The 15,133-nt window shown below is 39.0% G+C and overlaps 1 protein-coding gene across 3 annotated transcripts in view; it reads right to left on the reverse strand.

Annotated features, from left to right (window-relative positions):
- Positions 1-15,133, reverse strand: part of ATP8B4 (ATPase phospholipid transporting 8B4 (putative)) — a 226,059-nt gene that overhangs the window by 123,838 nt on the left and 87,088 nt on the right. For all 3 annotated transcript variants that reach the window (XM_079767474.1, XM_079767472.1, XM_079767473.1), the window contains exons 8-9: positions 8,127-8,199; positions 3,600-3,670 (exon numbers count right to left, since the gene is read on the reverse strand). In XM_079767474.1, the coding sequence (XP_079623600.1) occupies positions 3,600-3,670; positions 8,127-8,199 (144 nt within the window). The remainder of the gene's footprint in view (positions 1-3,599; positions 3,671-8,126; positions 8,200-15,133) is intronic.

The raw sequence follows: 15,133 nt of genomic DNA on the forward strand, positions 1-15,133 counted from the left end.
CTCAGACATCATGCATGAGTTACAAAACACAATAGGGAGGGGAGCACAATTGCCAAATAAAGGAGGCCAGTATCACTCCAGAGTCAATCTACACAGGAGTTTTACTTGCAAAAAATGGTCATGGCTAATTTCACAGTAGCTGAAATTTAAATGGAAAAGGGAATACAGCTTTCTTTTTCTTGGAAAATCAAGCCAAGAATCTAAAATCAAACAACCAAACAGGAATTCAGCAAGTCACAGGGAGCTGCTCATCTTCTTCCAGGCAGGACCACACATACGTTGGACAGATGGCTGCTCTCTGGTGTTCATGAAATGACCAGCAGTGAAGATTCCATGACCATCATTCACATCTTACGTTTAAGAGCTTGCCACACCAGTTTTTCTCACTGAGTTCAAAGAATTCTCTTCTATTGGAGCTTCTCTGTCATAGTTCTATCTTTTATGAAAATGTTTAGTATTGGGTTCATTCAGTCAACAAATATTTATTGAATACATACCATGTCACTCAATGATGCCCCAAGAGGGTTATTGTCCTCTTGAGGGAAACAAGTGGTAGATAAAAAGCAAATATCACCTTTTGGAAGTACATGTCAAACCTTGAAGTAATAGAATTTAGAGAACCTAGAAGCAGATACCTGAGAGGGCATTTAATCTAAACTTCCCATAAATTAGTTTCACAATGATGTTAAGACAATATGAACCCAACTCAAAGTATCCCCATTGGTAAAATAGCTTTCTGCAGGGAAGTTGGTTGTATAATTGAAGTTACTTTTTTTAAAAGTAACCTCATTGGTCAAAATCTATTAATTCCTAGGAGGCAGAGGTGAGTAGAGATTGCGATAATAAATAACTTCATAATTGAAACAGAAATTGAGCTGGACTTGACAGACAAGAGTGAGATAGTAGTGCTGAGATTAAAGGACTAACGAATGCATTCATTTAAACAACTTTTCAAATACTAGAGGTAGTCAGTCACACCAACTAGGCCAGACAGTCCTCATTCCTTTACCCTACTCAGTACATCATGTCATTCATCAAAGTGTATCATCGTTTTAAGTTACTTCCTCAGGATTCTCTCCAATATCTCATTTCCACCTTCAGATGTAGAAACTAAAGGGGAAAATAATCACACATACTCCTTATGATAAAAATAATATTTTCCAAGACTCCAGATTAATCCCTTCATTGTCGTGCCATATACTCTTCCTTAATCTGGCTCAGCATGTGAAACAATACAGAAAGATCCTATGTGCCCTTTACTTAGTTTCCCCTAATGATAAAATCTGGCAAAACTATATCACAACCAGGATATTGACATTGACACAGTCAAGATACAGGGCGTTTACATCACCACAGGGACTCCTCAGGTTGTCCTTATAGCCCCACCCACTTCCCTGTCTCCTCCTACCATCTTTAACTCCTGGCAACCAATAGTCGGTTGTCCATTTCTATAAATTTGCCACTTCAAGAATGGTATATAAATAGAATAATATAGTAGTAACCTCTTGGGAGTGGTTTTTTTTCACTCAACATAATTTTCTGAAGATTCATTTAGGTTGTTGCATTTATCAATAGTTTATTCCTATTTTATTACTCAGTAGTGTTCTATGATATGGATATGCCATAGTTTGTTCAACTGTTCACACGTTAACGAGCATATAAGTTGTTTCTAGACAAAATAAAGCTGCCATAAACATCTGTGTACAAGTTTTCATGTAAGTCTTCATTTCTCTGGGATAAATGCCCAGAAGTGAAATTGCTGGGTTGTATGGCAGTTGCATGTTTAGTTTTTTAAGAAACTGCCAAACTGCTTTCCAGAGTGAGTGTAGCATTCTACATTCCCATCAGCAATGTGTGAGTGATCCCATTTCTCTACGTCCTTGCCAGCATTTGGAGTTGCTGCTATTTTTTTATTTGAGCCATTCTGATAGGTATGTGGTGATATCTTATTGTGGTTTTAATTTCCCTAATGGCTAGTGATGTTGAATATCTTCTCATGTGCTTATTTGCCATCTGTATGTCATCTTTGATGAAATGTTTCTTCATATCATTTGCCAATTTTCTAATTAAATTGTTTGGGGTATTTTTACTATTGAGTTTTGAGCATTTTTCACATATTCAAATACAAACCTTTTGTCGGATAGATGGTGTGCAAATATTTTCTCCTAGTGTGTAGTTTATTTTTTCTGTTACACAGAAAACTTTTAATTTGATGAAGTCCAGTTTACCTTATTTTCCTTTTATGGGTCATGAATTTTGTGTCAAGTCTAAGAACTCTGTCTAACCCTAGATCTTGAAGATTTGCTATGTTTTTCTCTAAAAGTTTTATAGTTTTATGTTTTACACTTGAATTCAATTTTCCTAATAATTATAAGGCTATTCAATATCTACTCCATATTGGATTAATTTTTATAGTTTGTGGGTTGTGTTTTGTTATTTTACAGATGGGTTCGTTTCATCTATGTTGTTAAATTTATGTGCATAGTATTTCCTTATTCTTCTATAGGACCTGTCATAACATTCCCTGGTTCATTCATGATACTATTAATTTGTGACTTCGCTTTTTTCTTTTTCAGTCCTGCTGAAGATTTATCAATTTTATGATGTTTTCAAAAGACCAACTTTTTTGTTTCATTGATTGTTTCTATTATTTTCCTGTTTTCAAGTTCATTGATTTCTGCTCTTGTTTTCATCTCCTTCCTTCTGCAAACTTTAGATTTATTTTTCTATTTTCTATGTTCTTGAGATGAAAGTGATTTGAAACTTTTTCTCTTTTAAATTGCATGTTTATTGCTATAAATTTTTCTCTTGATTTGGGAGGCAGTCTTTAAAACCATCGGCCCTTTTGTCAGGCTGCCAGGTTTGAGTCCTGTCATCAGTCTTTAGAAGTTTGAGACAAATTACTTAGTCTTTCTAAGACTTGTTTTTGTGGGGGGTTTTTTTTATTATACAATGGGGCTTATATATACTTCTACTTCAGGATTAAATTATAAAATCCATCTATAGAACATGTATGGTGGTGTTTTTTTTTTTTTAATGTAAGCATTCAATAAATGTTCTTATGCCAGACAGACTAATTGAATCTACTGAAACAGAACTACTCTAATTTAGTCTATAACTAAATTCTAAATTAATTTCAATGTCAAAGCTGCATCAAACTCCATTTCTCTTTTTTCTTTCCCTGTCGTCATTCAGTCCAGTTCCAACAGGTCATCTTCTTTCCTGGTCCTTCTTTCTTCAGATCTTGACCACTACTCCTCTCCTTTTCCTTGGAGAAACACTTGAAATTAAAAACAAACCAACCAACCCAAAAAAGAACCCTTCTGAGGAATCTCAATGAAGCATCCCTGTGCGATGTTATTTACATATGTGTGTTTGGTTCACTGTTACTGAAAGAAAATAAATTCAAGAGAAAAGACAGAGTTTTCAAAAAGTCTGCAAAGTAATTAGCAAATGGACTTTGCAATTTAGACTCCTATTTCTTCCAAGAAAATAAAATGAAGAATAGGATTAGGATTTAAGTCCTGTTCCTAAAACTATTACTCTTAAATAAATTTTAAAAAACAATCTACTTAATTATTCTAACTTTAACAACTTACCCATCAAGCTCAGCAGTTTCAATATAGCAAAGGCCATATGGCTCACTACTTGATAGGAGAAGCAGATCAGCCTATTTTTAAAAAATCAGGATAAAGAATATTTGAGAAGAGGAGATTGGTTGAAAGCCTTCTATGTTGTATCATCTCTCCACCACTATGAGTCAGTGAGCCTTAGAGGAAAAGTGAGAGAGGTGAAATCCTGTTCCACCTTTCTGTTATATGCCCGGGATCAAACCCTCCCTCTACTTACCTGTTTCTGTTTTGCACAGCGTTGACCATTAGAACATAAGCAAGGGCAGGAAATATCATAAAGATAAGTAGTCATTTCATTTACTTTTTTGCAAGAAATATATAAAATTCTCTTTTCTTGCTTTGATCATTACTGATGGAAAATATAAAACTTTTCCCAATAGATAAGATAAATGGAAATATAAGAGCAGGGGGCAGGCAAAAAAAAAAAAAAAAGATGGGGAAAGACATAAGTGAAGTAGAAGGAGGAAGTTGAAAACAATAGAAAAATAATAGAGACAAGTAAGTTTTAAAAAGAGAAAAGTTAAAAGAAAAATTAAATTAAAAATAATTTGGAAAAATAAAAGGATGGTGGGATTTAAACAAGAGGAAAGAGAAAATAAAGCAGAGACTAAGCAAGAGGGCAAGATAGAATAGAAAATGTGGTAAAAGACAGTGGAAAACATTCAGAGACTGAGTAGTTGGTCTCTCACCGAGAGAAATCATTCTATGTGGCTGTCCATTTGAGCTTTGGAAATGACATTAAAATTTAACTTTAGAATTCTGGTACCTTGCTATATTGAGAGGCTGTTTATTTTATGTCAAGTTTCAAATTTTATATTAAAAATAAGGGATTTTGTTTCCACATCTTAGCTATTGTAAATAATGCTGCAATGAGCATAGGGATGCACATAGCTTTGCAATTTAGTGTTTTTGTTTCTTCGGAAGTGGAATTGCTGGTTATCGGTAGAAAAATGGATAAAGATGTGAAATGTATAAATATGTATATATAGACAATGGAATATTATTCAGCAATAAAAAGGAATGAAACATTTGTGACCAAATGGATGGACCTACGGGATATTACACTGGCCTCTGTTGCTCAGTGGTTAGAGTGTTGGCCTGTGCACTGAAGGGTGTCAGGTTCCCAGTCAAGGAATGAGTTGCAGGTTCTATCCTTGGCCAAGTCAGGGCTCACACAGGAGACAATCGATGTGTCTCCCTCATCCCCCTCTTCTCCTCCTCCTCCTCCTCCTCCTCCTCCTCCTCCTCCTCCTCCTCCTCCTTCTCCTTCTTCTTCTTCTTCTTCTTCTTCTTCTTCTTCTTCTTCTTCTTCTTCTTCTTCTTCTTCTCTCTCTCTCTCTCTCTCTCTCTCTCTCTCTCTCTCTCTCTCTCTCTCCCTCTCTCTCCTCTCACCCAGCCCAGACCCTTCCATGCTCTCTTAAAGTATCCTCCAGTGAAGATTGACAAAACCAAACAAAAAAATCAAGATGGGTAATTTTAGCTCAAGAATGGTATACATTCTTCACACCTTTCCTCTACAGTGAGTATGTTTAGATTACATTGGGACAAGTCAGAAAATAACTTCTGCCACCACAGACTTCTGTGACTCATTCATAGATGAAGAGCCTTGATAATGCAAACCCATTTATTCCTCAGGACAGGGAAAGCATGATTACTGGAACTCATGGGGGAGGAGGGGTAGCAGGCAAACAGTCATTAATTCCAACCAAAACCATCTTCCTTACAAGCCCATTTGTACTTTCTTCTCTCAATTTTTGGTGCCTTTTCCCGTGCCCTGTCAAGAGAGGCTTAACTGTGTCTCCCAAGAATGAAGTAGCGCCCCTTCCCCCACCTTCCACAACAACAACAAAAAGAACCCAAGTCCTTGACTCTTGAAAACCTGAAACAAATACTCCAATTAGAAAACCTGAAAAGAATTCACTGAACTTCATTGAGTCCTCAGAACCAATGACATTATCCTCATAGGTTTATTAGGCATAAGTAATGCTTGTTGAGTTAATAAATAAATGAAGCCAAACCTCAAGCAATGATAACACCTAGAAGCTGTACAAGTCTTTAAGAGTTTACAAAACACTCTTGCATAATTGCATCAGTTTATTTTCTCAACAATTTTGTGAAAAGGTACTACTGTTCCCATTGTATGGATAAGAAATCTGGAAAGATCATCTCTGGCCCCACAAGCATTAGATGAGCTAAATCAGTGGTCAGCAAACTCATTAGTCAACAGAGCCAAATATCAACAGTATAACGATTGAAATTTCTTTTGAGAGCTGAAAACCGACTTCTGCGCATGGGCCACGAAGTTTCAATCACACTGTATGTGCGCGCCCGCATGTTTTTTTGTGGAAGAGCCACACTCAAGGGGCCAAAGAGCGGCATGTGGCTTGCGAGCCGCAGTTTGCCGACCATTGAGCTAAATAAACTTGTAAAAAACCCATGGCCTTTACAAAGTCATGGTGAGAGTGTTAACACACCTAATTGAGGAACCCAAGGCTCCAAGAGATTTCACACCATAGCATGACCACTCAGAGCTTAGAGGGCAGACCTGAAACTAGAATTCAGAACTCTGACCCCAAAATGTACACTCTTTAGTCTGGTGACTATAAAGTCACTGGAATAACAACTACAAAAAAGAACAAAAAACAAAGCATTTTGCTCTCTATTGCTTTGCTTTGTTGGTGTTCAAAAACCAAAAGTACAAAGGTGAAAATATTGGGATAGTGGCTCGATAACCTGGAGGAAAGATAAATTTGTAGAATTTATTGGAACTCCATATTTGGATCTTCCTTTATTTTTTAAGGCATTCTCACACATGGAGTTCTTCTTTGTCATCTACAATATTATCTTTTCTTTTTTTGTAGTCCAAAAATAGAAGTCCAAAAATATCTCATGCGGTATGAGTACACTTAGGGGGAAATATGTTAATATAGACAAAAATCAGAATAAAGTCATGAAAATGTGTGAGATTATCGATAATGTTTTTATTTTAAATTTCACATACAATAAATGCATGTTGTGCAATAATATGTACTAGATGTATCATTATTTTTGTTTTTTATAAATTAATTGATTTGAGATTAACAAAAAGATGATTAAAAGAGAAGGGAGCCCTAACAGGTTTGGCTCAGTGGATAGAGCGTCGGCCTGTAGACTGTAAGGTCCCAGGTTCGATTCCGGTCAAGGGCCTGTACCTTGGTTGCGGGCACATCCCCAGTAGGAGGTGTGCAGGAGGCAGCTTATCAATGTTTCTCTCTCATCAATGTTTCTAACTCCCTATCCCTCTCTCTTCCTCTCTGTAAAAAATCAATAAAATATTTTAAAAAAAAGAAGAAGAAGAGAAGGGAGAAGAATGAACATCATAGGCTCTTTGTTTTTAAAAAAAATCTTTGCTCATATATTTCACTCCCACAAATTAGTAATTGTTTATAAACAGAACATTGCCCATTTACCTTTTTTTCATGTAGAAAATCATATGTTGCACCTCTACACTGTAGCAAGAAGCTTCTTCTTCAATATGACTCAGATAAATGTTTAAACACATCTTTCTCTGAAAATTCCCAACTTTCTTCTGTCTCATATTTTTAAAAGGAGGATTTATTTACAGAAATTAGAATAAAACAAGTAACTCTGACTTGAAGCCATAAAACTTAAAATAACAAAGAGGGCAATTAGACCACAAAATGGCCTCTCTAGAAGGATGTCCAAGACAGGTGCTGAAAAAGACTAGATGAGACACCTAATGAGTCCAGAGAAAGCCAAAGCCTATTCTTGCCAGGAAGGCAGTTTAGGTCAACTTCATCTTTCTAGTCCTTTCATTTGCTATACAAAGCAATTCAAAACAATAATAGAAACTTCCTGATTGCAATAATTCAGATGGAGCATACATTTTCTCTTCCTGTAGCTTATCTTTTCTTCAAGTATACTTTAAATTAACAGTATTAATTCCATTATTGAAGGATAATATTCAAATTATGGGAGGACAAACTGTTTTGAAAGTTACTCTGGAGCATTTTAAAAGCTCTTATTTAATCAAACAATTGTAAATCTTTTGTATCCACTACTTTAAATGATCCCAAAGGAAATAGATAAGATGATAATCATTCAGCTTTATCTGAGTTACCATGTCATTGAAAGTAATTAGTCAATATATCTTTCAATATTTTTATTGATAGAAGAGAGAGAGAGAGAGAGAGAGAGACGTCAATTTGTTGTTCCACTTATTTATGCATTTGTTTGTTGATTCTTCTATGTGCCCTGATGGGGGATCAAACCCGAAACCTTGGTGTATCAGGACAATGCTCTAACCAACTGACCTACCCAGCTAGGGTCAATATGTCTTTTAAAACATTTTATAATTGATACTTCTTACAAATGCATCATGGCATTCCCTCTATAATTACTGTGCATTAGTATAGATTTACTAAATTTGCAAATGTAAATACTGCAGTATGTTTCAACCCAATGTACATTATTCAAACAATACTAAATACTCACAGCAACAAATTGGTTATTTTCCAATTTAATGATGTCTCCCACTTTGACATTCATCCATTTTTCATTCTGCAATCTATGAACAAAAACAAAATTAATTATTTTCAGGATCAAGAAAAGAGTTCAGGGAATGTACTAGTATACACAATGGAGCATCATATGACAAAAGAAGCACACAAGGCTTTCTAGAATGCTCAATTCAAAGGACCTTACATGACAAAATCTTTTACCTGAGTGATGTGGAAACCAAGGTCCAGAGAAGTCAGCTGACTTGGCCAAAGGGTCTCAGTGAGTTAGTGATAGCCATGGGGGTAAACTCAAGATGGTTGGGTGCTCTTTCCACCACCCCATGGTGCCAGTTTTATATAGAAGCTATTAACTCTTGCTTGCATTTCCTTGGCCAGAACATTAAGTGGGGCGGGGGAGGCAAGGATAAATTCGGTCACCACATTCTTTTCAAACTCTGTTATTGTCATTGTCTCAGGAGTCTGTGTAACTGAAGGCAATAAGTGAATGAGGATAGAGAGGTTATTAGAGGTTATTAGAGAAAAATGTGGGTGGTCTTTCCCCACTGTGAGTGGGAGTGGGGTTCTTGTGGTACAGCTGGAATAAGCATTTTTGGAGGCACCCACAAGAGGATGAGAAATGTAGAAAACTTTATTTCCATTGAATTACACCCTTCAGTAGAGCTAGAAGCAGAGGCAGTGCCCAGAGTTTCCTTTCCACGTGGAAGACGGGTCCAGTACAACATCAGGCAGGTCTAGCACAGCAGCATGCAGTCCATTAGTCCTTTGTGTGTGGGGATCCACATGACCGTGGGCCCTGTGGGCGAATGCAAAGGAGTCCCACAAGCCCGGAGTCACACAAGTCTCAAGAGTCCCAGGAGCACAAGAGTCCCAGGAGCACAAGAGAGTGAACTCCTTTGTTCAGGGGATTAAATACCCCAAATTTCACGCCCTTGCAGTGTCCATGCCCATTCTGGCCAATGACCTTTGTTCTCAGGTGTGACTGACAGCAAGCACCTTCCCTATGGTACCCCAACATTACTGGGCATGCATCTATCTCCCCTTTGTTGGACCCCTTGGGGAGTGTAAGGTAGCTTCCTGATGAAGCTGCCCAAATGACTTGCCTATAATATTTGGCCTTCCCTTTGCTCCTTTCCTATTATTAATAACTAGGTTAATTACAATAGTATTAGAGGCAAGGGAGACTAGGTCACAGCAATAGCTAAAATGCAGGTAAGAATAAATGCAAGAGAATAAATTTTGGAAAGGACAAGAACAACACAGGTGATAAAAGAAGCCTCGGGCCCTAGCTGGTTTGGCTCAGTGGATAGAGCGTCGACCTGCGGACTCAAGGGTCCCGGGTTCAATTCCAATCAAGGGCACATGCCTGGGTTGCGGGCTCGATCCCCAGTGGGGGGCGTGCAGGAGGCAGCCAATCAATGATTCTCTTTCATCATTGATGTTTCTCTCTCTCTCCCTCTCCCTTCCTCTCTGAAATCAATAAAAATATATTTTAAAAAGAAGAAGAAGAAGCAGCAGCCTCGGAAGACTGAATGAGAAAGACCACCTACAAGTCATCCAGCCCTGTGGCTAAGGGTGGACTTGGTGGCATTCTAACGGCAAGGGCCAGCAGCTCAGAATTGAGAACAGCACAGCCAAGGTGCTGTACTGCTTTGTCTGAGGCTCCTGTATACAGCGGAGCCCTGAGTTTATTGTTCATCGAGTTCAAAGGAGTTTATGATGAAAAGCTGTTGTATCTCGTTGGTTGGGCCCCTAGTGACAATTTAGGCAGACAGGCTACCTGGAAACAGACCACCTGTGGCAGTCTACCCTGACCCTGATCATCCCTTTTGAAACTCTGAAACCTTCGTAAACCAGCTTGTTTTCCGAGTTGCAAGCCTTCATCACACTTTTTTTCTGAGCGATTCCCTTTCAGGAGAGAAGGCTGGGATGTTAGGACAGGTTCCTCAACAAGTTAAGGTGGGCAGGTTAAATTCATTATGCCGTTTTTAAAAACAACCTAATTTACTTTGTTTTATAGGCTGGAAAACAGTTTTAAATATTTATACAACTGTGAAGTATGCCTCACACTATCAACCCTGCTGGGTCATTTGGCTTAAACACTCAAAAATATTTTCTTTAATATGGATCCAAGTACATGTTGTTCTGGAAAGTTTTCAACTGCAGCATTTTCATCTCTAGCCAGAATTCAATCATTTCTCCAAAGCCATACTTTCCTGCACTTTATCTAGTTCAAAGACAACAGAAGAACCTAACAAGCCTTCTAAATCTCATTTTATTTATGTTTACAGGTACGGATTAGGTGCTGGTTTATTTCTCCTGGGGACACCTCCTTTGGAGCCTTAGCCACATTTCCTAGGGGACAGAGTTTCAGGTAAAAGTTGTTGTGAACAGACCAATATGGAGACCATGTCTTTATTGATGGAAATTGCACTGCTACTGAATTGTCTGGAAGTCTCTATTGAAAGTGCATCTGCTCACAATAATATTGTAATAACTAAGAATGGTGCCAGGTGGGTAGTGGAAATACCGGGGGTGGGAGGACATTTTGTAAAGCATTATGATTGCCTAACCATTATGCTGTACACCTGAAATGAATACAAAATTATATTGAATATAACTGTCTTGAAAAATAAAATTTAAAAAAAATAAAGTACATCTGTGTCAGGAAGAAGCTGAAATAATATTAAGTTCCACTTTCATACTCTTATTCCTCCTACCTATACATTATAAGGAAGGACTACACCTTACCTCTCCCAACAAAATGGAAAAGAAACCCCAACCATAGTGGAAAGGAAACATGACAGGAGCTCAAATACATTTCAGAGTGCACATTTGACAGTTACGTTTGCACAGGTAAGTGGCAATAGCCACTATTTGAGGGAACAAACCAAAACCTGAAGGTTTTTTACTTAAATTCTAATTTGTTTTTCTCTAATTCAGTATCTTATTTCCCTCTATAAAACCAAAGCTTTCGGAAAGGTGTTTTCAAGGTGCGATGATATCAAAGGGAATTACTTGAATTAACTGCTACATTTGGAAAAAATACTAGAACGAAACCTCTTTAAGGAAAATTTTGCAAAACTCTAGAGCATGGAAAGAATCCCTGATATCTATGATTATAAACATCATGTCCTACAGGGACCATAGAGAGGAGTGATAAAATCCTCATGTCCATTCCCCTCCTACCCACCTGTATTTTAATATATGCTTTTTTAACTTATTAAATATTTCCAGATGCAGAAAAACACTCAGAATAATGCATTTGATCATGCTTTGCTAAGATCTGATTATTGATCTGCTCATGTCATTTAATAGTCCAAAAAAGCAGAAAGTACCTATAATACTATATGAATCCAGGATTCCTTATGTTATCTCACTCTAGCCCTCTTTCTTTTTTTTCTCTTGCCACCTGCCTACCCGCTACCCAGAACATATACCTTTCAGTCTCTCTAAGCTTCTCTTCCCAAAGGCCCTATCTTTGATCACCTAATCTTCTCCACCTGTTCCAATAGAACATTCTCTCCTAAAAGTACTCCAATATTTTGCCTCCGAAGTCTTAAGATTAACAGTATTTGAAATCTTAAATTTTTTTCTGGTATGCGCAAATTCCATGTAACACAATAACACCTCTGTGGGCTATGGGCTGTGGAGATCGTTCACCAGGCAACAATGCAGGCTGATACAAAATTTTTCTGAGCTTTAAGCAAAATGTTGTGAAGGTACACAATCATAAGATAAATGTCCTCAAAAGAAATATTATCCAAAACTATTAGCAATCTGTCAAGAAACAGCAAGCAGTATTCCCTAGGTGTTGACCCTGAATCCAGCACTATTTAATTACCTCATCATTACATTAACTGACACAATGGACATGTCAGTTAGATTTGAGGACATCATTCTATCAAAAAGAGAACATAACCCTTACAAAGAAACATGACTTGAAGAAACTGTATGAAGAGGAAGAGGAAGAACAAAATAGATTATTTTAGAGGGGAGAAATTAACACTCTATAAATGTAATTAGAGTTTTGAAGAAAAAGGGCCTGTAGATATTGGTAAACTAGAGGCCTGGTGCACGAAATTCGTGCACGGGGGGGGGGGGAGGTCCCCTCAGCCCAACCTGCACCCTCTCCAATCTGGGACCCCTTGAGGGATGTCCGACTGCCCGTTTAGGCCCGATCCAGTAGGATCGGGCCTAAACGGGCAGTCGGACATCCCTCTCACAATCCAGGACTGCTGGCTCCCAACTGCTCGCCTGCCTGCCTTCCTGATTGCCCCTAACCGCTTCTGCCTGCTAGCCTGATCACCCCCTAATCACTCCCCTGCCAGCCTGATTGATGCCTAACTGCTCCCCTGCTACCTTGTTTGCCCCTAACTGCCCTCCCCTGCAGGCCTGGTCACCCCTAACTGCCCTCCCCTGCAGGCCTGGTCCCCCCACAACTGCTCTCCCCTGCAGGCCTGGGTGCCCCCCAACTGCCCTTCCCTACAGGCCTGGTCACCCCCAACTTCCCTCCTCTGCCAGCCTGGTCACCCCTAACTGCCCTCCCCTTCAGGGTTGATTGCCCCCAACTGCCCTCCCCTGCTGGCCATCTTGTGGTGGCCATCTTGTGTCCACATGGGGGCAGCCATCTTGTGTGTTGGAGTGATAGTCAATTTGCATATTACTCTTTTATTAGATAGGATAGAGGCCTGGTGCATGGGTGGGGGCCAGCTGGTTTGCCCTGAAGAGTGTCCCGGATCAGGGTGGGGGTTCCCTTGGGGTGTGAGGCGGCTTGGCGAGGGGCCTGTGGTGGTTTGCAGACCGGCCACGCCCCTTGGTGACCCAAGCAGAGGCCCCGGTATCTGGGATTTATTTATCTTCTAAAATTGAAACTTTGTAGCCTTAAGCAGAGGCCAAGGCAGGCCAGGGCTGCAGAAGCTTGGCTTCTCCCATCGCCGGGGGCAACTCAAGCCTCTTGCTCTCTCCAGCTCCGTGGCTGCCGCCATTTTTGTTGGGATTTATTTATCTTCTATAATTGAAACTTTGTAGCCTTGAGTGGAGGCCTGGGCTGGCCAGGGTGTGTGGAAAGCTTGGCTTCCTCCATTGCCAGGGAAACCCAAGCCTCCTGCTTGCTCTGTGGCCGCAGCCATCTTGGTTGGGTTAAGTTGCATACTCGCTCCTGATTGGCTGGTGTGTGTGGTTTGTGGGTGTAGCAGAGTGATGGTTAATTTGCATATTACTCTTTTATTAGATAGGATTATAGAAGTATGTGATACCTTGGTTAAACTCCTTATTTGAATACACACCTACAGAACAATCAGTGTGTATAGTACAATCAAAGCATAATTTTTAATGTTATTTTTTATTCTATCTTACCATATTATACATGTACTTAACTAGAACATCAGAGGTATATTTTAATGAATACTAAGGGTAATATCTAAGAAGTAGCCAAACTTATTGAACAAGTATAAACTGATAAAGACCTGCAAATGCATTCAAATCATTTCTATTTTAAATTCCACCATTTTTCTCATTCTACTCACTCCCACCACCACTGACAAGACATAAAAGACATACCAGCAGGACTGGAGAGGCAGATAGGAAGATTTGCTTTAAAGCTCGTCTTCAAAATATTTCTAGACTTCTTCTAAAGTTTGAGTTTGTATAGTGACTGCATTTTGTCATCATTCTAAAATAATGAAAACGGACACTCTGCCTCTCCATGTGCATCACAGCTGTTTTCACGGCTGGTGTTTGAAGCAAGCTTGCCCCATAGCTCTGTGAGGGGGACACAGGATGACCTCATGGGCTGTGAAAATGACACTTAGCTTCACAGAATTGACACAAACAAACTTTGCTTTTACTTTTGTTGGGGAAAGGCCTTCTGATCTCATGGAGGAATTGCAATATAGGACTATTCTGAAAACAAGTTAATTCAATTCATTGCACCGAATCAAGATATTCCAAGACTTTAAAATATGTGTATTTCATTTCAGGCTTTTAAATGGATATAATCTAGTTAATGCTTCTTTGAACCAGGTTTTTCAAAAACAGATGGGGTTGTAAGATAGCTTTTACCTTAGTAAAGTCACAAGCCAATTGTTAAATAAGCCAAAATTCAAGAAAAGATCTCATAAAATTTAAATTCCAATGGCACCATAAAACATATGGAGTTTAACTGCCACAGAATAGTGACTAGAATTACTTAGAGAAAAAAAATATTTTAATACACCCATTAACTATAGGCATACCTCAGAGATATTGCAGGTTCAGTTCCAAGACCACTACAATGAAGCGAGTATCACAAATGAATCATAATATTTTTGCTGGTGGTGGGTCTTGTCTTCAATTTGTAAGATTGCAACATCTGTGAAGCCCGATAAAATGAGGCATGCCTGTATAATGTCTACTCTCAGAACATCAGAGAATCTGAGTTCTGAGAAAAGGTGGTGAGACTGAGCAAACTGCATCTAACAATTGTTGAACCTGCTTCTTCCTGATGAGCTGTAGCATCCCAAGAGCTGCTAGGCTTTGCTGAGAATCTTCTTAAAGTCTGAGAGTGAGGTAACACCTACCATGATCCATGTCACTGAAGCTTTGGCTGCAGAAGCTAGAAATCAAGTTTTTACCTTGCACAAACCCATTGCCAAAGCCTTAAGGGACAGAGGGAGGAGCTCTGAAGGCTTCTTTCATCCTTTCCATACTCTAATGCACCTGGTTGCCCATTAGCAGTATTGATTCCTGAAAAGAGGATTTCCTCAAAAGCTATAGAAGCCCTGCCTGGTTTGGCTCAGTGGATAGAGCATTGGCCTGTGGACTGAAAGGTCCCCGGTTCAATTCTGGTCAAGGGTGAATGCCCAGGTTGTGGGCTCCATCCCCAGTACGGAATGTAGGAGGCAGCCAATCAATGATTCTCTCTCATTATTGATTTTTCTATCTCTCTCCCTCTCCCTGCCTCTCTGAAATCAATAAAAATATATTTAAAATAAATAAATAAAT

Source organism: Cnephaeus nilssonii, assembly GCF_951640355.1.
Source record: "Cnephaeus nilssonii genome assembly, chromosome: 4".
Lineage (NCBI taxonomy): Eukaryota > Metazoa > Chordata > Mammalia > Chiroptera > Vespertilionidae > Cnephaeus > Cnephaeus nilssonii.